The following is a 22,029-nucleotide window of genomic DNA, read 5'->3' on the forward strand; positions in this document are numbered from 1 at the left end:
AAAAGTAGAGAAAAATTTATTGGACAATCTTGTTGGGAAAACAAGCAAAAGCAAAAATTTTTTCCACAGAAACAGCTGATTGTCGATGACATAATTCTTGAATTAATTTTTTAGCAATTTCTAAAATTTATTTTTTTATTTATAACCCTGAAGATTTACGGATTATTTATAATGATTTTTTTTACTTGGTTTTATGATTTATCAACTACTTAACAAGTTTTGTTGATAAAAGTTGAGAATAAATTTTAAAGAAGCTGTTTTTTAGTTTAAAAATAAAAACACAAATTTCAAGTTATTTTTTTTTAAATTTATTAGTCATCTTGGTTTTTTTCTTTATTTTTTTGTCGATAAAATCAGATGTTTTTAATGAAATATTATGAAAATTAAATTCTCTTAATGATTATTAAATAAAAAATAAATATATTCTAAAGTTTTTTTTATATAAAAATATTTTTTAAATTACTTTGAGGATCCTGCCTCTATTAAATTAAATTTTTTTTTATTTTAAAGTTTTTAATAATTATAAATAATATACTGCTTTTGTTTAAATTGATGAAAAATATTATTGACTTTTAAAGTACCAGCCAAATTAGAAAATAAATCATCAAACTATTTTTACCAATGAAGAAAATTAAACTCTTGGTCTCCTGAAATAAGAATAAAATAAAAATCATTATTACAAAGTTTTTTAAATGTTCAAATTAATAAAAATGTTATAATTTTAATTATTGTACTTACAAGTCATAACGCTCACGAGAAGCTGAACGAGTTACAACTGTTTTTTCTGGTGTTTTTGATTTTTTACTTTGCTTTTCTTTTATATTTTTCACATTTTTATTATTATTTTTTTTTGATGAAGTAGATTTTTTATTATCAATTTTATTTTTAACATCAGTATTTTTCTCTTTTGGTGTTTTATTACTTTTTTTATTTTTTATCAATAAAACATTTGCATTTTCCTTGTCATGTTTATGTGATCTTGTTGTTCTTTGTGATTTATTCAAATTAAGATCATTTTTATCATTTTTAGTTTTATTTTTTTTTTTATTTGAATCATTTATTTCTTCTTCTTCTTCTTCATCATCATTTTCATCATTTTCATCATTTATAGTTTCAGTTATTTTATTTGAATCATTTATTTCTTCTTTTTCTTCTTCTTCTTCTTCTTCTTCTTCATCGTCATTTTCATCATTTTCATCATTCGTAGTTTCAGTTATTTTATTTGAATCATTTATTTCTTCTTCTTCTTCTTCATCATCATTTTCATCATTTTCATCATTTATAGTTTCAGTTATTTTATTTGAATCATTTATTTCTTCTTTTTCTTCTTCTTCTTCTTCTTCTTCTTCTTCATCGTCATTTTCATCATTTTCATCATTCGTAGTTTCAGTTATTTTATTTGAATCATTTATTTCTTCTTCTTCTTCTTCTTCATCATCATCTTTTTCATCATTTGTACTTTCAGTTTTTTTATTTGAATCATTTACTTCTTCTCCTTCTTCTTCATTTTCATAACTATATAATAGCATGGTTTCATTAAATGTTACATGTCTACCATCAGGTTCATTGTCTCCTATTTGGAGAGTAAATGAATCATCATGCATGGAAAATGAACGTCTGCAAGTAACAGAAGATTGCTCATCAATATTAATTAAATATTTTTCACCATGCATGTCATCGGCATCTGTGTCATGATCTGATTCGATAACGATTGATGCTGAGCTATTTACATCATTGACATTGACTTTGTAAAAACTCATATTCATTATATCATGATTGCCATCAAAACTTCTGACAACCTCATCAACAATATCATAAGTTTCATCTGGTCCACCATCATCTTGTGAAATATCAATTTCTTCATTATTAAAAATGTGATCACTATCGATTAATTTTTCATTAGAATCATCATCGAATGATTTTAATAAAGACGTCTTTTTTTTTTCAAGATAGTCTTTACAAATATCAAAAACTTTTTCAGCATTTTTTTCATCAAGATGTTTTTTCATAGATACACACGATTGATCAACTAAATTTTTAAATTCAGTTATCAATTTGTCTATTTCATAGTCTAAAAAAATATTATAATAGGTATAAATTATTCATTTTATTTAGATAATATGATATATATTTAATATAGGTATAATAATAACTTACCCATGTTTATTAATCTTGAATTTTCTCAATGTAAATTTTAATTTTCAATTAATCAATAATTTTGCTTTCAAATGTAATCACTTTTATAGTGGCTTTAATTTTCAATTGTTTATTTGATTTAACAATGTAATTACAACACACAAACAAATGCATAAATAATTGACAAAATTTTGCTCCATAAATTTTCAACAGAAAAAACAAGAAAAAAATATATTATGTTTATCAATGTTTATCGAATTTTAATTGGTCAATATAAACCATGTGACTCATTGACAAACAAAATAAATAAACAACAATCAAACTTTTAACGTAAAAATTGCATAACATTTTCACAAAAAAATATACAAAATTAATTATTGTTTTTTAATTCAAATTGTTATTATTTTTTAATAAACATATGACAATTTTAAATAATATAAAAATTTATATAAAATAAAAATGGTTGATTGTGTGAGTTTTTTGTTGATAACAATGTTGCCACAACAATAAAAATTAATGATATAAAATTATTAAATTGGCAAACTTGTTTTTTGGGTGGTTTACAAATTACAAATAAAATGGCCGAAACATTATTTTGTATGTGAGTGTGAGGTTATTATTGCACAGAAAATTATTTATTTATTTACTTGTTTATTATTTTAATTCATTTTAATTAAAAAAACCCATGAGACTAAAAAAATTTACACTACCATGCAACGTGGAAAATCAATTTTATTCATCATTAATAGACGAAAAAGTTGTGATAGTATCAGTATTTGGAAAATCTCAATATCGAGCAAAAGGATGCAAAACACAAATGCTTGGACAAAATTTATTAGTTGATTTGCTTGATGATCCAACTGTTAATGATGACAACCTGGTAGCGTATTTTCAATTAAATATATTATTCAATTATAAGTAATCTTTATTAAATATTTTTTTTTTTTAGTCAATCATTTAATTCACAAAATGGATATCAATTCAAAATGAAAATGTAGTTGTCATATTATTTCATCTCTATTTAATAATCTTAAAATTTTTCAGTTTTGTTGATCCAATAATGTTTTCAGTCAGAAATTGAAGGTTACTACGATCCTGAGGACCAAGTTATTTATTTACATCTGAGAGGAATTTTGGACACTCATACAATCGTCAATCAATACAATGATTTTTTAGATAAACAAAAATGTAAAGATTTTCTAAGTGCATGGGCTCATATGAGAGATAAATATGCAAGAGCACTTTTAATACTTTTTCAAATATCACATATTATTATATTGAGTCATCCAACTCATACATTTGACTACAGTTATGTTCATTTATTTCGTGCACTTGATGTTGTCAGGTAAATTAAAAAAAAATAAATAAAAACAACTCAACACTTTAATTAATTTATGATTTTGTTAATTAGGGTAGCTTGTGTTGGATCATTGTGGCGTCCTTTGAGCACAATAGCAGGATTACCAGATGCCTGGATGACAACAGGTAGACCATGCTCACCTCGAGTATTATTTTATTTTGAAAAAAGTCCAGCTGTATTTCGAGATCCAAATTCAACAGCAAATATTAAAAAATTAGAACATGCACTTGAAGATCAAATTTATCATATTTTACGTAAACATCGTGTTGTAACAAACATTAGGTAAATTAATTAAATTTATTACTTGTCAAACAAATAATATTAATAACAAAAAATTAATATGTTTTTTATTTTTTCAGTTCAAATTCATTATTTGCCATTCCTGCTAATCAAGAGTTTGTATATATTAATACAAATTCAGCTGAATCAAATGATATCTTTGGTTACATGATGAATGAATTAATTTCAAGTTGTAAAATAAAATCATCACTACGTAATGCTGCTTCAATTGAGCCAAGTTTAGAGTTTATGAATGAAGATTTAGATAAAAGATCATTTCGTTCATTTCTTCAACAACATATTAATTTAGCATATTCCAAAGGTTTTGATGATAATGTTGGTCGTCATACAACACCATCACATTTTAAAATACCAACAATATCACAATTTATACAAGTATCAAATGGTCTTTTTAATTTTTTTAATTCTAAAAATAATGATTTAAAAAATTTACATGGTTTTTTGGATACTGATGCTAAATTTAGTAAATCAAGATGTAATAAAGTGTTGCCAAGAGCATTACAAGCATATCAAGATAATTTACCAATGCATTATGGACGTACATATCATGAAACAAAATTATCACATTCAATGATTGTATTTGAGATGCATGCAAGAGGTCCATTATTTGATGAATATCGTGAAAAACTTGAAGCTGAATGTGTTAAACATTGGAAAAGTGGACGACAAATGTGTGAAGTATTATCATTAACTGGTAATCCATGTACAAATCCATTACATAAAGGTGGAAGTGAAGGTGCTGGTGGTGGTGAACATTCTGATATTGATATTGATGATATTGATTTATTAAATGTTGAACATTGTAGTGGTGTTAGATATATATGTGCTTGTAACTGTGGAAGACATCAAGGACCAAGAGATGATCCTTATAATTTAAGACATGCTAATTATGATTGGTTTCAAATGTTGGCTAAACAATGTGGCTGTGGACAATTTGATAAAATTGAATTTCCAGTTTTTCAACCAAGCACACATAATTACAGAGCTGCACAATTACTTCCTGACACTAAACGCAAGGATTCATTTGGTCGATGGGAATTATCAACTCCTCAAGGACCAACTCAAGCTTGTAGTCTAGCAGACAGTACTCTTCATGGTAAAATAATCAAAATAATAATAATAATATATTTAATTTTGTTTGAATATAAATTTGTTTGTCTGCTTGTATTTATTTTATATTTTATTGTTCGTTTTTTTTTTTTTTATATTTTTGTGTTTTATATTTGTTTTATATTTTTTTTTGTTTTTTCGAATTTTTTGGTGTCGTTTCTTTTTTTATTTAATATAATAAAAAAAAGACAATATTGAAGGATATGGAAGTGGAGGACACTCGGAACTGACAAATGATGCTGCTGCACAAGATGGACGTAGAATTGTCAGTAAAATGAATTTAACACCAAATGATACTCATAAAGTTGTTATTCAAGTATCTCACAGTGAGCCTGAAACAACAAAAGGTAATTAATAATAAAATATAATAATAACAGTACATAATATATAATTTAAAACATTTTTGTTTTTTTTAGATAAATCATTGGTAAGACAACCATCAACAACAGAATATTTACCAGGAATGTTACACACTGAATCACCAGTTGGTCTTCTTCCTCAATTTTCAAGCTGGTCATTAATTTGTCTGGGTCCAAGTAGTTTATATTCTCATAATCTTGGACTACAACATCAAACTGGTGTATTAGCAAATTCAGCATTTCTTTTACCATGGGATGTTACTGTTCGACTTGAGCATCAAAAAGAACGTGGCTCATTTTGGCCAATGGTTGGTGATCATGCATCACATGCATATAGTGGACGTGGTAAAAATTTTCAAAATACAAATGCAATGAAATGTAGAAAATCAAAAGGAGGAAAAGAATTTGTTGTTAAAATATTTGTTGGTGTTGAATATGAATGTCCAAGAGGGCATAGATTTATGGCTTCAGCACCTGATAAAGTATTAAAAGCAACTGGTAATGGAATTGTTAAAGACAGTGGTAATAAAGTTACTTCTAGTACTGCTGATATGCCACTCTACTTTCCATGTCCTTGCAGGTAAATTATTTTATTAATCTTGCTTTGTTATTTATCAACAGCAATATGATAATTATATTTTATATTTTTAGACAAGTAAAACCATTGATTGCACAACTTATGAGAATTCATGTGGTCACACCAAAAGCACCTGTTCATGTTACATTAAATCCACGTGTTCAACCTGGTCCACCACCATGTCCAATATTTGTAACTGGCTGTGAGGAACCAATTAAGCTATCACAAAGTGCATATTGGATTTTACGTTTACCATATGTTTATATGGGAGAAAAAGGTGCTTATTTAACACCCAAAGAACATCCTGTATCAATTTCACATGGTAGACTTCTTGCTGGCATGTACAGTATATCCGAAGTTGTACCAGAAAAATAATCATTCTTCCATAGACCGACTAAATCAATGTTTTATTTTTAACAATATATATAATTAATTAATTATTTTAATTTTTTTAATCAATTGATCGGATTATCGCTTTAATCAACGTGACGAAATAATTGTATTTATAAACAAAATTGTACGATATTAAAAATTTTAAATTTTATTTTTTATTTGTAAATTCATTTATTTTTTTTTATTTTTTTATTATTTTAAAGCTTTAACTTGCGCACAAGTAATTTAGTGGCGCCATTGGCGTAGTTGGCTGCAATGCGAATTGTCATAGACAAGCCACTGCAAGCCACCCTCCACCACCCTGATAATACGTATTATTATTTCACCCAGTTTATCAGTCAGTTCAGAAGATTCTCTATGAAAGGATCGTATTTTTTTTGGCCTCGTAAAAAAAGAAAGAAAAAAAATAAAATATCATAAAAGCACAAGTTTATTTGTTGATGAATTTTACTCATCATTTTGTAACTTTTATCAATGACAAGTTAAAGCTACATTAGAATAATGTAAAAAAAAGCTGTGTTATTTAACATATATTATTAAAAATATCAATTAAAATAATAATAAATTAAAAATGAAAACTGAAATATCGTGCAACAATAATTGTTACCACGCACAAATTCAATGGACTGGCTAGCAAGCAAGTAGAGGGAAGGTCAACCAACAATCCAATGTGAGTAAAATAAATAAATAATGTTAATTATTATTTATGACATAAAAATATCAACTCAATGAAAAATAAACTTACTAATTATACAAATAAAATTTATTTATTTACACAGTCCTATCTGTTGTGAAAAAAACAAAAATAGAAATATTTAAGGACAAAAAAACTGGGGTGACCTAAATTTTATGGTAACACGAATACCCTGTATTTAACAATCCTGTGTAAACAGATAATTTTGTATGAGGTTTATTCAAACATACTAAACAATGTACATTTTTTTAAATGTGTAAATATTATTTTACTATTTTATAAATTTCGACACTCATGAGACTCTCGACATATGTTTATAATCTTATTTTTTTTTTACTACTATACATGTTGTTTAATTATAAATTAATTAACAATTGTTTTTAATATATTTAATTAATTTTTTTTTTCTTAATTAAACTTGTTTATATAAGGAAAATCTTGACACGAGTTTAAGTGTTTCTTCCAGCTGCTGATGGGCTAATGGTAGGCTAGATAATCAATAAGAAAAAAAAATATTTTAATGAAGTTTTGTATAAATATATATTCTTCACACTTGTAGCTTGTAAATTTTTCAAAAAATTAATTATCACATTATTTTGATTGCTACGATATTCATTATGATACTTTTTTTTTTCTTCAAATTATATTGAAAAAAAAAATGTATTTACTCGACAAGTAAATATTTAATGAAGAAATACTTTACTAAATTGCGTGACATATGGATTCTCAGTTTTTATCAAATTATGGTCTATTTATTATTTTTTTTTTTTTGAATTATTATTATGATTTTATTGTAGTCATATCGTATTTCGTTTTGTATGATTTTATTCAAATGGATACATACGCATTGTAGAGCTGTTATGGTAATGAAAAAAATAAAAATAAATAAAATAATGATGATAAAAATGAAAAACAAGACAAAGCTATTATTGGCTTTTTTTTTTCTATATACTTTTGGTAGTTTTTTTATGAAAATACTAATAATAACTGGGATATGTTTGTTTGAATTTAAAATAAAAATCATATGATTTTATAAAAAAATTCTATTGTTATAAATAAAAGAGTAAAAAATTTAAAAATAATATTTTTTATATGAATATTTTGAATGGTTTTTGCATGATTGAATTTTATTTTTATTCATTTAATATGTTGTATAAATTTTTAAGGGGAAAAAAATACATCAAACGATCGTTGTTGAAAATGCAATTGAAGCGATAAGTACCCAAAGCGATTGAGTACCTTCAATATTCATCTCAAACGTATTTAATTTTTGTAATACTTTGAGTTTTAATATTTTTTCAATGCCATTTCATGTATATTTTAATGAGTTAATTTTTTTTTATATATAAATTTATTTCTTTTTAGTGAATTGAGTTTATGAAATTTTGCATTACTGCAAATATTTTTTATTTTTTTAAAATCCAATATAGAACATCGAAACTCCCACGACATGCCAGAATGTCTACTTCAATTTTCAGTATCGAATTCTTTTTTTTCTCTTTCAAATCCATCATTTTTATTTTATTTTTTTTTGTGTATATTATGATTGAATGTGAAAATTCCACAAAAATAAATTTACAAAAAAATACAGAAGCAGAGGTAAAAAAAATTCATGTTTCAATTTATTTGGAAATCTATAAAATATTTATTTTTATATGTCAAGATATTAATTATAAATTTGTAAATCAAAATTATGATAACATTGATTTTATTAAAATATATATTCAATGTTTATTATGCAATTTATTATAAAACTTTTCACGAAAATTCTCCATCAATTCGAAACACATAAAGTTATTATTTCCTGAAACAAAAATAAAAATAATAATTTTTTTCATGAATAAGTTTTATTAAAGATAAACACATACTGTGCATGCACTTGCATCTATAAAAAAAAAATTTCAATATCACGGATAAGCCCTTCAAACTCAATACCTTTTGAGTTTTAAAAAACGATATTTCAATATTTTATTTTTTTTCAATACATAATTTTTTTTCTAAATAATTTATAAATTTTTTTCTATCATAAAAAGACATTTATTTATCTTTTAAATTTAATTTTAAAAAAATTTGATAAAAAGAAAAGTATGTTATAGATGATAATGGATGTTTTAGAAAGCATAATCTGATTTAGTAACAAGTGCATCACTCAAGTTGCACTTTACTTGGACTCTTGGTTTCCATCAGCTTTTATATATTGCTTCTAAAATTGTGTCTTTTCATCAAATGAGTTATACAGTATGTACGTGATGTAGATATTTCACAAAGCTACATGGTCCTATCAAACTTCACCAAACTATGTCCATTTTAATCGAGTAACGCACACACACGTAAATGTATGACCATATATTGAGCCACTCTACTTGCTTTCACTATTGCCAAAATGCCAAAGAGCTTTTACATCAATGATACTTGCTATCTATCTAATTAACATGATGAAAGCATAAACTACAATATAGCCACAAAAAATTAATAATAAATATTACAATGACAATAATAATAATCCTAATTAATTTACATTGACAAAAAAAAAAAATATATTTTAAATAAAAATTCATATTTTGTAAAAAAAAAATTAATTTATTAAGCTTTATTATTTACAAAAAATATTAAATTTATATTTCATTTTAATCATAATTATAATATAAATTAAAATTTATATTTATTATTTTTTTATTGAATTCAATTTTTTATATAAATAATATTATTTTTTTTATTAAAATTATAAATCAAGTTCAATAAAAAAATTTAAGTAGATAATAAACTTTTTCTTTGAAAATAATATCAAATTTAATTATATTTATTCAAACATCATAACAATGTCAATGATAATACTAAAAGAATTTATTTGCTTACCTTTGTATAAATTTATTTTATTTTTTCACTTACCTTTGTGTATACCTGCATTTATTATTTTATTATTTTATTTTTTTATTTTTTTTCTACAGACAGCTTGTGAAAGTGTCGATATTTGATTATCTTGTCCAATGAACAATCACAGTGACACATTTATATATAGTTATATCACCAAACCAGGATACTTAGCACAAAGTGCACTCATTCAAAGAATACACATTTTTTTTTTTTTGGAGTGTGTATCTTTTATACAGTCTACACAATGATTGCGTACTATTCACTCCATGAGGAGTTTCATTCATCTTATTCTATACATCTTTTATTATATACTCTTATGTACAGATAAAAATTTTTTTTTTTTTATAAATCTTGAAAATTTATTTCTCAAATAACACAGTGTTATTTGTATTTTTAAATTCCAATAATCAATATTTTCAAAACAGTCTTATTTAGGATTAATCAAATTCTTTACAAATTGTTTTATAAAAAAAATATATCTATACTGCATCAAGACGTTCGATCAATATTTTGATAACATCTCAGTGTGAAATATCTACTTGTATATACCAGTATAATAAAAATCATATTATTTTATACTTAAAAAGTAATTCATCATTTTAAAAATGAATACTGCAGCTGAGCTTATGGCTCCCAGGCTTCGTAAGAAATTTCCAACTATTATAATATTAATTGAATATTAAAAATAAATAAAATATAATAAAATAAATTAAAAAAATTAAAACTATTGATGGAGAGAAGAAACAATGATTGAGCTTTGTTGAATAAATTAATAGACTTATTATAAAATAATGCTTGAATAGATAAATATTATTTATCAACTTAGATGTGCATTTAATATGATAAATGAACAATTAGAATAATTTAATATTTAAGTTATTTAATTGTTTGCTTAAGCATGTATTCAAAACTAGATATAATTTAAATATCTAAATAGTTTAATAATAGAATAATAAAATTGTAAAAAAATAAAAGTAATATTGCATATTTTTGATGATAAGGCTATATAGAATTTGGAACATGTGTTTCAGAGTCTGACAGGTGATTTTTGGAATTGGAATAAAATCAAAGCATGGGTGATTTGATATTGACCAGTCTTGGAATTATGCTGATGATTATCATCATTGCTGGAGCTACTCTGGCACTCCGCCGTAGGCGAGTGTTGCTTCTTTTTACCTTTTTAGATCCATCCAATTTAATTTATTTACTTCCAATATATTTCATCATTTAGCTAATATATTTATTTATTTATTTTTTTTTTCAATTATAAATTAACGCTATTATTGCTAGTTCAATTAATAATAATATTATATAATTTCGCATACTTTTTCATCTATATATCATCAGTCATCGTCATCAGTCATCACCATCGGCAGCCAGTATGTGCATTTAAGTATTTCGGTAGATCGCAATAGGTGTTTTTTATTATATATATATTTATATATATTTGTTTGATTATTTATTTAAATATATAAAGATATATGAAAGCTTTTTTAGGTCCATTAAGTTAGCACAATCATTCGGAACTTGGACAGGAATTTCGAGTAAGTTTTGTGCGAAATTCACGACGTATGTGTACAAGTATGGAAAAAAAAAAAAACACAAGTGCACAAAAATAATTGTGAAAGGCACACAAAAATTGCACAAAATTATACTGCCAAAGTAGCGAGTGCCAAGTAAACTGTGCTAACTTTATGGACCTGAATTTTTCACCATTATTTATCTAACACATATAATTGTATGAAATATTATCAAAATAATAATTAGAATAGTTTATAAAATTAACAATAAATAATAATAATTAAATAAACCAATGATAAAAAAATTTTTTAATACATAAAAATTACATTTTCAAAATTCAATTAACTCTTGATTTTATCGAAATAGCAGTATACCCACAATCGCATATTTCACGATGATACATTACACAATCCAAAGCAAGTATTCACTGATTGTTTAATGAAAATTCCAATTATACATCAGAAATTTTAACAATGTAATCTTAAATTTAATTTTTGAGAAATTAAATTTTTGTTTTATATATTGCATTACGTTTGATATTATCTAAAATTATTATCAATATATTGATAATATATTTAAGATAATTTCCTTTCACAAGAATCATATAAGAAAATTTAAAAATAAAGAATAATAATATCATATCAATATTTATTATGTTTACACGCATTTAACTGTTATATTATTTTTAAAAAAATTATAAATTAAAATATGCAACACAAGCATTATATTAATGAAAAAAAGTTAAATTTTATAAATAGGTTTTGTGTCAACTGGCAATGGAGTGTACGAAATATTCAGAGTATTTATGATGAATGGCGTCAAAGAATATCTTGGCTTTGGGCACCTAGAGAAGAAAAGGTAAGTTTTTGTGCGACAATGCATGCTTGTTTTTTTTTTTTTATTTATCATCTTGAACGCAAGCTCTGATAAAAGGGCTTATCGATGTTCGCGTATGACAATATAGGATGTGATTGAAAAGCTACCCCCGGTGTTTGCCAGGTGGGCCTTGTTAAGGCTCAGCACCCAACTGCCCAGACGATTCCTGGATTGTATTCATCACATGGAGATAATGGACAACATCTCATAAATAGTGACAGTGATCTTCGGCTAGATGCTCAAGGAGCTTTTACACGGTAATAATTAATTAATAATTATATTTATACTTGTACTTGTTATACTTTATTTGATATAAAATAAAAAATAAAATAAGGGAGAGTTAGTTATATACAATAGAAAAAAAAATCACTTTATTTACCGTTTTATTTATCTATAGAAAAAAAAAAAATAACAATGTAAAACTAATCTTAAAATCTAGGTTTGAGGCAGTCGATAGAGACCTACATCCTCCCTTGGGAAGCGGAAGTGCAATTATTCCACCTCAACCACTTCGACCGGCTCCACAACCACGACCAACAGCACGTCCTCGACCAACCCCATTTAATCCACCAAATCCAATTGAATTTCTACGATTAAATGATCCAACATCAGCTCCACTAACACCACCACCAGCACCACGTACATCAGGAACATCATCAAATCGTGGAAATCAAATATCAATGTTTACATTTCAAAATAATAATTATCATCATCATCATCATCAACATCAACAACAACAGCAACAACAACAACAACTACAAGAAAATTTATACAGTCAATTTAATCGATCTATTGATGAAGATAAAACATTACAATTTGATACATATACAAAGCCAACAATACCAGAAAATATACAAATGACATCATATATTTATTCATCAGAAACCAAAGTGCCGAATTTTGAAACAAGCTTTGAAAGAATTGAGAGTCTTGAAAATCAAATGAAAGATATTTATCTTGGTAGAATAAATAATAGAGATAACACATTTAATTTATACAATGATATTGATGATGATGGTGATGATGATGATAATAATAAAACAAAATACAATATACCAACAACAACATTACATCATGATAATAATTTAAATAAAGATAATTTACGTTATATATCATCAAGTTTTCCTGGCTATGAATATACAACTAAAAATCATAATCAAGTACGTCAATATAATAAAAATTATACAATTGATATACCAGATATAAAAAGTACCACAACATCACAAACAATAATTGATTCACTTTATGCTAAAAAATACAATAAAAATACAAAAAATTATTGTAATAATATTGATTGGAAAAATCAATTAATACAACAAAAAAATAATAATGATTTATTTAAAAATTCAAGTAAATCACAAGAAGAATTGTCTTATCATATAACAGATAATTTCAAAGAACAAGGATTACAAAGAGTATCACAGTACATACAAAGTTTACCTGATTTACCAATATATGATACTATTGATGATCATTGTGATGATGAGCATGATGATACAAAACAAACAACATATCATGATTATTTTAATAATCATCAATCAAATGGCAATAATGATGATAAATTTTCTTATAATTCTGTACCACCACCAGCACCACCAGATCCGATAAATCATCATTTAGATATTCATACTAAAAATACTCCTACAACTGGTGAAAGAATTTTTAGTGCTTTAAGATCTGTATCATCACAGAGCTATATTGATGCATCAGAATTTTACAAGTTAGATTTTTCTCTATATTATTATTAAATTTACATCATATAAAAATAATTTTTACTTTCTTTTTTGGTAATTGGTTGTATAGGTAAGAAAATAAAAAAAACATGTTTTATTTTACAGCTCTGTATTGTTATCAGCTCAGCAAGTACCAAAGCTAACATTTTCATCAATGACAGAAACGTCGTTACAATTGTTAAACAAAAGTTCATTGAACCATAGACAAAATGAAAATAGTGACTATTATACTGAAAGTGAAATCGATATTGGTATGGATGTTTCAAAACGTGAAGGTGGCTATGATCTATATAGTCCTGAATTAAATTTGAAAGCTCATCGTACTGCACAGGAGGTTTGTATATTTTCAAACAATATATCAATATATATACATACAATATACAAAGACCATTGTTGTTTTCAATATTATTCATGTATTCAATGCTTGAATAATAAAATATACACGTTTCTTTTTTTTGTTATGAAAATAAATTTATACATTGAATATTTAGGTGTACAATAGTCTCCAGGATCCACCATCATCACCCCTACTATTGAAAGACATGAGCCAAGAGCCATATCCATATATGTCTGATCCAAGTTTTACAAGAACATCGGAGGATATTTTTAACAGCCTTGAGCAAAGAAGAAAAAGTATGGAACGTCTAAATGGTTTTCATGAACATGGTGAATTGGAGGTGATGAATGAACCAGCCAGGTATTTAAAAATTTTAATTAAATTTATTGGCGACTTTTAGATGATAATTAAATCAAATTAATAATTTATTTGTAGAAGAAAAAGTAGTCAAGATTTATATGCTGCACTTGAAGAAGTACAAATTATGAGAAGATTGTCACAGGTAATAAATCCACTTGTTGCTCATGATATTATTTATTCATACATAAATTTTCATATAGTCAAATAAATGTATATTAAAAATTATCAAGTGATAAATTGATTAATAAATAAATTAATCAATCAATTAATTATTATTAATGTGACATTTGTTTTTATTTTTTATTTATATTTCAAGAGTATTGAAGAATCATATGGTAGTAATTATATAAATTCAGAAATAAATGGATGTTTATCAAGAAGAGGTTCACAAGGTCCAGAACCTGAACCACCACCTGATGAAGGAAATTTACAAAAAGCAATTAGTTGTGAAAGTTTATCATCAGATACAAGTGTTATTTTAAATGATATTGATGATGAAACAATTGTTGGTCATATATGTATTGGTTTTGAATTTGAAAGATGGGGTGGACGAAGTAGTGCTGATACTGAAACTGATCTTTCAGTTAGTATTTTAGAAGCAAGAGATCTTATTTCACCCGATGGACGTCCAGCTCTTGATACACTTGCAAGGTTGTGTGTTGTTATTGTTATTTTTAGTATTGATTTTTTTTTCTACAAGTGGCTCTTGACATTCATTAGTTATTTTAATCAATACTTTTTTTTTTTTTTTTTGTTGATATTAGAGTTTGCCTTTTGCCTGAACGACAAAATCGTGCTCAAACAAGAATTTATAGAGGCTCATCTTCACCGAGTTATCAAGAAAAATATTTATTTTCATTGGATGGTGGTTCTGTTGGAAGAGTACTATTAGTGGAGGTAAATTGAATATTTTTTTTATTTTTATTTTTAATTATTTTGTCATTTTTTTTCGTTTAGGTATTTTCATTTGATGTTAGCTTTGGAGGTGGTGTATCTTTACTGGGTGAAGCATCTTTAAAATTAGGACCTGCTGCTCGACCACCAGCAACAACTTGGCTTCCATTAATAAGTTTAAATTTACCAGTACCACGACTTGGTGAACTTATGATATCTCTGAGTTATCTACCAACAGCTGAAAGATTAACACTGGTCGTTGTTAAAGCACGAAATCTTCGAGGTATCACTGATATACCTGGTGACTTTTTCGTAAAGGTAATTTTAGAAATTATACATCATTGTAAATACTTTATTAAATATAAATTAATTTTTTTTCAAAGGTATATCTTCTACAGCAAGGAAAAAAAATGCACAAAAAAAAAACATCAACTAAAAAAAATGAAAAAAGCCCAACATTCAATGAGGCGATGATTTTTAATATACCTGCTCACTCATTACAGGTAAATAAATATTTTTAAAAAATATGAAAATATTATTTTCAATTGAAATAAAATAAGTAATTTATTGTATCTATATTTTTTTATATAGAGTATGCAGTTGAGACTGACAGTAGCTGAGGTAACATCAAATACAAAAACTTCAACAGTTGGACACATTATAATAGGTTCATCATGTGCAGGTAAATCTTTATCACATTGGAAACAAATGCTTGCATCACTTCGACGTCCTATTGTTATGTGGCATCCACTTAGAACTTAATAAAAATATTATTTCACATTAATGAAATAAAGATAAATCTAACAAGACTAATTCAAATTGCAAAGTGGGATCATTATGGCAGAAAAAAAAAAAGAAAATACAAATGATTGCACAGGATCCAATAATTCAAATCTCAAAATTTCGATATTATTAATAATACGTGATGATTAATATTATAAATATTAAATCCAATACTTTTTTTGTGGATTTAAAAACAAAACATGCATATTATTGATTAAATGTTCATGTTGATTCAACAAATAATACTGAATCAATAATAAAAAATATAATTTATTGTAAAATCAACATGTCAAGTGTTCGATTGAATATCAAAACATATTAATTATACACCTTCAAATTATACAATAAATAATAATTAAAATTTAAGTCATTCAGTATTCGAAAAAATAATAAATATTATTTAATTAAAAATATAATTTATATAAAAAAAATGGAATTGGTTATTATGAAAATTTAAATTCATGTCATTGTTTTTAAAAAAAAAAAAAAAGATTCATTTGAAGCTTATAATATTTGTTGATAATCAAGTCGGATATTATTGTTGAATTATTTGTTGAGAGTTAAGAAATTTGACAAAAATAATTAATTTTAAATTCATCATGCAAAAAATTAACAAAAATATATAAAATAATTAATAATATTATTTTTTGTTGTTAATATTTGTTGACAATTATTAGTCTAGTTAGATAAATTATAATGAAATGATATTGATTAAAAATAAAATAATAACTCAAGAGATAAATCTCTTGTAATTTTTTGTGAATCGTTGCAAAGTTAATCATTTTCATGTGAAAAGCTCAGTCAGTCTTGTAACTCTATTGTTACGAAAAAAAAAAAAGAAAAAAAGAAATAATATTGCAAAGTGATGGTGTTGTTTTGGAGAAAAAAAATGTTGATATTTGTACAGAGTTTATTAGCTTGTACGTATTGAACAAGGCATTTAAAAATTAATGTTTATATATTTGTTTAAAAAAAAAATTGATATGTTGCATAGAAATAATTTTAACGTTAATATTATTTAATTTAAACAATTTGTTATTTATCAATTATCTATATGAGAGTTGCAAAAGCAAAAAATTGATTTTATTATTTTATTTTTTTCATGTTAGTACTGATAGCATGGTGCTGAATTATTTATTAAAATACAAGTTGATATAACGAACCGAAAAAATTGCCAAAATTCAAACACTCGCACTAAAATTGTTTTAAAAAAAAATGATTAATCTTATCTTACTAAAATTATTAACTATATTATAATGAAAAATTTTTGAAAACTTCTCAGCTATATACTATAAAACTTTACAATTTTAAATCATTAAATTTTATACACCATTATTATACAAATCTTCATACACTATTGTCATATAAAAAAAATAAATTAAAAAAAAAATTATTATACGATAATATAACCGAAAAAAGAAACTAAAAATAACAAAGTTAAAATTCTTTGTTATAAATTTTCATGTGTATTCAATATCAAAATGAAAAGCCTAAGAATTTTAAAATATTCTAAACAATCATTATTACAGAAAAAAAAAATAAGAAAAAAATTATTAATTTCTTCATTTGCCTGAATGAAAATAGGCCTATATAATTTTTTTTTTTATATATTATTAACAGTGCATGCTTGAAATGGTGTGTTTTATTTATCCTATTATTGTAAGCACAAATTTTTGTTGTATAATTAAGTCTCATGTGTTTTTTTTTTACTTTCCAAATGTATCAATGTTTTCACTATTTAATGTATTTTTAATTTTTTTTTATTTTTAAAACTTGTTATACAAAAATACATTTAAAAATATTTCAAGACATTACTCTACAATTTAGTCCTATTTTCACCACACGACCTTGAAAACATGAAAAAAAATTTTTTTTTTATCTAAATTACTTTTTTAAATTAAATTAAAAATCAAAAGATTGCCTCGGCATTTGGGGCAAACACATTCTAGCATAGAAAAAGTGAGGTGTCTTCACTCGTTCTATGTCGGAAGGTAGTTGCTCCTTCCTGCTGTTGGTCCACGTGAATGGTAATTTTACTCACGAAAGTAGCCATAAAATATCACTTATCCGATTTGAACTCGGATTAAACAAAAGATATTAATGGAGTCAGGGCCCTTGACTACTCGACCACAAGCTCACTTGATTCAAAATTACTATTATTGATACTAATTTTCTTTTTTCTATCTATCATTTATACTTCCTCTATTTTGTCTAATTATATTTATTGTCTAGCTTTTCATTAAAATAAAAAGACATTTATTTTATTTTTTTTCTCGTTGAGATATATATTTTTATTAATAAATATTATGTTTTTTTTTTATAAATAAAATATTTTTAAATTAATCATAAAATATTATTTTAAATACCTTATATAAACATCTATATACTTGTTGTTTATTACATAACTGTTCCTAAAAGATAAAAATATATAAAAAAAAAAAAAGGAACCTGATATATTTTAATACCTCAATTTTTATGCAGTTGTTTTAGTTTGAAAAAAAAATATATAAATAAATGTAAATATATTATTGACAATTAAGCTGTTATAACATGCTGTACCCTTATATATTTTTGTTAAATAATTGCACCTCAAAAAAAAAATATATTAGTTCCATCAATGTCGTTTATTTATGCTTAAATAAAGCATACCAAAAAATTTTAGCTTATGTTTTATTTATTAAATATCATGCATTATACTTGTAATTTAATTTTTTTATTATTTTAAAATTTAGAATATATTTAGAATTGTATATTTTCGGGAATCATCATTTAAGAAAAAAAATAAACAAAAGATTCATGACAATAATATCGCTAAAAACTAGATCCATTTATTAAAATATTCAGCAGTTAAAATTATTATTATTATTACAAAATGAACATGAAATATTTCAAGTAAATTGAGTAGATTTTAGCTTTTTTTTTTTTTATAAATTAAAAAAATATTGTGGCTTATTATATATCAAATAATTATTTTTGAAAAATAAAAAATCATTGTTACACTTTGATGTCAGCAGAAAGGCTAAAATATCTTTAAAAAAAAAAAAAATAATTGTAACAATGATTGTAGAAAATCGATTGCTAATATAAAAAAAAAATTAGTTAAATTATTTAGAAAAAAAAGAGTGTATAATTTGAAAATCTTATTACGTTTTTCTGTGATATAATAAGGGCACATTGTTAAAACTGACTCAATCTATAGATATAATGACCCAATATGAATTTAATCAACTAATCCTAAATTTCTTTTAGTAATAAACAAAACAATATAAATATAAAAATAAAAATCAAGTCTTTCTTTTGGCTCATAAACATAAATATATATATCACAATATATTAAAAATTTTCTTCTAAAAATTCTATAATACTACAAATTATAAAAACAAAAAAAAAAACATTTCTAATGCTTTTAAATTTAAAAAAAAAAAAAAAAGAAAATAACTATCAGTATTTTATTTTCTATTGTCCATATGGCACTAGTAATTTTGAGATACTAATAAAATATTTAAATCATTTTACGATCTACTTAATGATTGATGACTTGTGGACACTGAAAATAGCATAAAAAATATATATTTATTGAATATAAATGATTAATGAATCGACTTTAAAAATTGATTGTTGAATGACAAAAATAATAAACTGTACTAATGATAATAATATTGAAAAATAATAAAATTATAAAGGTTCATAAACACATGTGATTATGTCTATTAACAAATTGTTAAATTTATTCATTTTTATATTTTTAAATTTAATGTTTATAGTGAGATTATTATTTTTTTATTTTACAACTTTTTAAAATATTTTTTCGTTATTTATATTTTGTCAAGCAAATAGAGACAAGCTTTAATTATTTCGAAACAATAGTAGAAAATCACCACTTTTTACAGCTCCTGTGAGGAGAGACATGCTAAAGAAATTTTTCTATTAACAAAAAAATTGAAATTTATATTTAAATTTTGTAAAAGTTTTCTACTAAAATTTTTAGTTGATATTTAATTTAATTTTTTTCATAGTAAAAAAATATTTCATCAATGGTGGTATTTAATTTTCTTCTGATCGTAAAAAGAATTATTAACGTGGAAAATTTCGTTGACACTTGATGGGAGATAACAAATCATAAAAATAAAATAATAAAATTTTATCTTATTGATTTAAAATGAATAAATTTTTAAACATAAAATAACATATGTTTACTTAATTAACTAATAATTGAATTTTAAAAAATAAATATAAAATTATTTGTTTGTTTGTTTTGAAAAATTCAACAATTTTAATATATAATATGCATTTTATTTTTTTAATTTCAATACAATTTCAATTCAATTATTATAAACTTCGAAAGGCTTGAAGAATAGAATTTTTTTTTATCATTTTAACTTTCATTTTATAGGCTCTTATTTATTGATTTTTCTTTTTTTTTTATTGTCATATCGTTAACCAGAATAGCTGCACTTTGAAGTTGAGAAGATAAATAATTTATAAAATTGAAGACAGTTGAAAATTTGAAAGCCAAGGAATGTATAGTTGATTAATTTTCAACATTATTTTATATTTTATTTGCTGCAAGTACATGTAGGTCCACATGAGCATTTGCCTCCAGTAGAACATTTACATTTTTCTATAATTAATAAATAAAAAAAAAAGTGTTACAATAATTGACAAAATTAAAATATAAAAATAGAAACAACTTGAGATAAGAAAAAAAAATAAATAAAATAAGAGAATAAATACTCAAGAGTCAAATTACAGATTAAAAAAAGAATATAGACGCAAAAAAAAAAAAAAATTAATTAATTAAAAATACATTATGTTACCTTCTGATTGAGTCGAACAACATTTGCAGTCACCAGCACATTTGCAATCTTTGCATTGTTCTGTAATTAATAAAAAAAATACATAAATAAATAAAATTAATTATTAAAATTAATTAAACGTTATAAAAATCAAGTTCAACTAATCAATCGTAAAAAAAAAATTCTAATTCACTGTTAGAAATTTGTTTTATCGGTAATATTGCATCAAATGATGAAACAAACACAAACCGTTATATTAAATTTCCGAGCTGAATAAATTAGTTTTAAAATATTACCAATGATCATAAATAAATTATTAAAACAGTATTAATAAATTAAATTAACCAATAAACAATAATAACACAATGAAATAATAACGAAATAATTAGTAAATAAATTTAAAAATAAAATTAAAAACTTTACCTTTACATGGTCCTGGCATTTTGATGATTTTGAATTAAAATTTCAAGTGTAAATTGATAAAATTATAATGATCTTTCACGATCAGTTGCTGTGAACAATTTGATTATAAATCAAGCTGATGCTTCGAATTTTATTGATTATCCCCGCCTTAAATATTCTCTGCACACGATTGCACACAACGTAATAAAAAAAAGTGTACTCGTGTGCAACTCAACGTGCGCACCTAACAATCGAGAACATTCAAAGTTTAAACATTAATTTCTATTGGTTTAAATATTAAAATATTTCAATGACGATAACAATTTTCATTGGTTTAAAATTAAAATAACGTGCCGTGCGCAAAACAACGGAGTAACACCGGTATAATTATGACTAATTATTTTATTTCAAACAAATTAAAACATGTTTTTCATTTTTTTTTTCATCCTTATTTATTTAATAAAAAATTTTTTAATTATTCAAAAAACATTTGTTTATATATTGTCTATACCTATATATTTTTT

At 24.1% G+C, this 22,029-nt stretch overlaps 3 protein-coding genes and 1 long non-coding RNA gene across 9 annotated transcripts; 2 read left to right on the top strand and 2 right to left on the bottom strand.

Moving 5' to 3' along the window:
• Window positions 1-292: 292 nt before the first annotated feature.
• On the bottom strand, window positions 293-2,605 carry LOC122859020 (myb-like protein X). The gene is made up of 3 exons (XM_044162339.1): window positions 2,158-2,605; window positions 739-2,071; window positions 293-647 (listed from the first exon to the last, which is right to left on the bottom strand). Exons 1-3 carry the CDS (start codon window positions 2,159-2,161, stop codon window positions 632-634), a joined length of 1,353 nt encoding a protein of 450 aa, XP_044018274.1. The 5' UTR covers window positions 2,162-2,605; the 3' UTR covers window positions 293-631.
• Window positions 2,606-2,724: 119 nt separating this feature from the next.
• On the top strand, window positions 2,725-7,515 carry LOC122859022 (protein SMG8). 4 transcript variants are annotated; one of them, XM_044162343.1, is made up of 7 exons: window positions 2,725-3,016; window positions 3,207-3,481; window positions 3,548-3,778; window positions 3,856-4,892; window positions 5,095-5,253; window positions 5,323-5,845; window positions 5,917-7,515. In XM_044162343.1, exons 1-7 carry the CDS (start codon window positions 2,822-2,824, stop codon window positions 6,215-6,217), a joined length of 2,721 nt encoding a protein of 906 aa, XP_044018278.1. In that variant the 5' UTR covers window positions 2,725-2,821; the 3' UTR covers window positions 6,218-7,515. The 4 variants fall into 4 exon arrangements, with proteins under 4 accessions (XP_044018278.1, XP_044018279.1, XP_044018281.1 ...); XM_044162344.1 differs by having other exon boundaries at window positions 5,107-5,253; window positions 5,917-6,561; XM_044162346.1 differs by having other exon boundaries at window positions 2,900-3,016; window positions 3,211-3,481; window positions 5,917-6,561.
• On the top strand, window positions 6,794-17,715 carry LOC122859021. 3 transcript variants are annotated; one of them, XM_044162340.1, is made up of 13 exons: window positions 6,794-6,905; window positions 10,835-10,958; window positions 12,083-12,182; window positions 12,324-12,457; window positions 12,640-13,920; window positions 14,039-14,267; window positions 14,425-14,630; window positions 14,706-14,772; window positions 14,947-15,281; window positions 15,395-15,527; window positions 15,588-15,842; window positions 15,908-16,027; window positions 16,116-17,715. In XM_044162340.1, the coding sequence occupies exons 2-13, from the start codon at window positions 10,876-10,878 to the stop codon at window positions 16,284-16,286; spliced, it is 3,114 nt and encodes a 1,037-aa protein (XP_044018275.1). In that variant the 5' UTR covers window positions 6,794-6,905; window positions 10,835-10,875; the 3' UTR covers window positions 16,287-17,715. The 3 variants fall into 3 exon arrangements, with proteins under 3 accessions (XP_044018275.1, XP_044018276.1, XP_044018277.1); XM_044162341.1 differs by lacking the exon at window positions 10,835-10,958 and having other exon boundaries at window positions 6,795-6,905; XM_044162342.1 differs by lacking the exon at window positions 6,794-6,905 and having other exon boundaries at window positions 10,842-11,204.
• A 2,992-nt stretch (window positions 17,716-20,707) lies between these two features.
• LOC122859024 lies at window positions 20,708-21,715 on the bottom strand. Its single transcript, XR_006374328.1, has 3 exons — window positions 21,527-21,715; window positions 21,125-21,184; window positions 20,708-20,928 (listed from the first exon to the last, which is right to left on the bottom strand). It is a non-coding gene; the product is annotated as an uncharacterized LOC122859024 (long non-coding RNA).
• Between the last annotated feature and the right edge of the window lie 314 nt (window positions 21,716-22,029).

This window comes from Aphidius gifuensis, linkage group LG6, assembly GCF_014905175.1.
Source record: "Aphidius gifuensis isolate YNYX2018 linkage group LG6, ASM1490517v1, whole genome shotgun sequence".
NCBI classification, from domain to species: domain Eukaryota; kingdom Metazoa; phylum Arthropoda; class Insecta; order Hymenoptera; family Braconidae; genus Aphidius; species Aphidius gifuensis.

What these genes read in the sequence shown, in the direction of transcription:
- LOC122859022 (XM_044162343.1), top strand. Translation starts at nt 2,822, where the DNA reads ATGAGACTAAAAAAATTTACACTACCATGCAACGTGGAAAATCAATTT. An exon ending in CTGTTAATGATGACAACCTG is followed by an intron (nt 3,017 to 3,206) that starts GTAGCGTATTTT and finishes TAATGTTTTCAG; the next exon opens with TCAGAAATTGAAGGTTACTA. An exon ending in AGCAGACAGTACTCTTCATG is followed by an intron (nt 4,893 to 5,094) that starts GTAAAATAATCA and finishes AATAAAAAAAAG; the next exon opens with ACAATATTGAAGGATATGGA.
- LOC122859021 (XM_044162340.1), top strand. Translation starts at nt 10,876, where the DNA reads ATGGGTGATTTGATATTGACCAGTCTTGGAATTATGCTGATGATTATC. An exon ending in GCTCAAGGAGCTTTTACACG is followed by an intron (nt 12,458 to 12,639) that starts GTAATAATTAAT and finishes CTTAAAATCTAG; the next exon opens with GTTTGAGGCAGTCGATAGAG. An exon ending in TTATGAGAAGATTGTCACAG is followed by an intron (nt 14,773 to 14,946) that starts GTAATAAATCCA and finishes TTATATTTCAAG; the next exon opens with AGTATTGAAGAATCATATGG.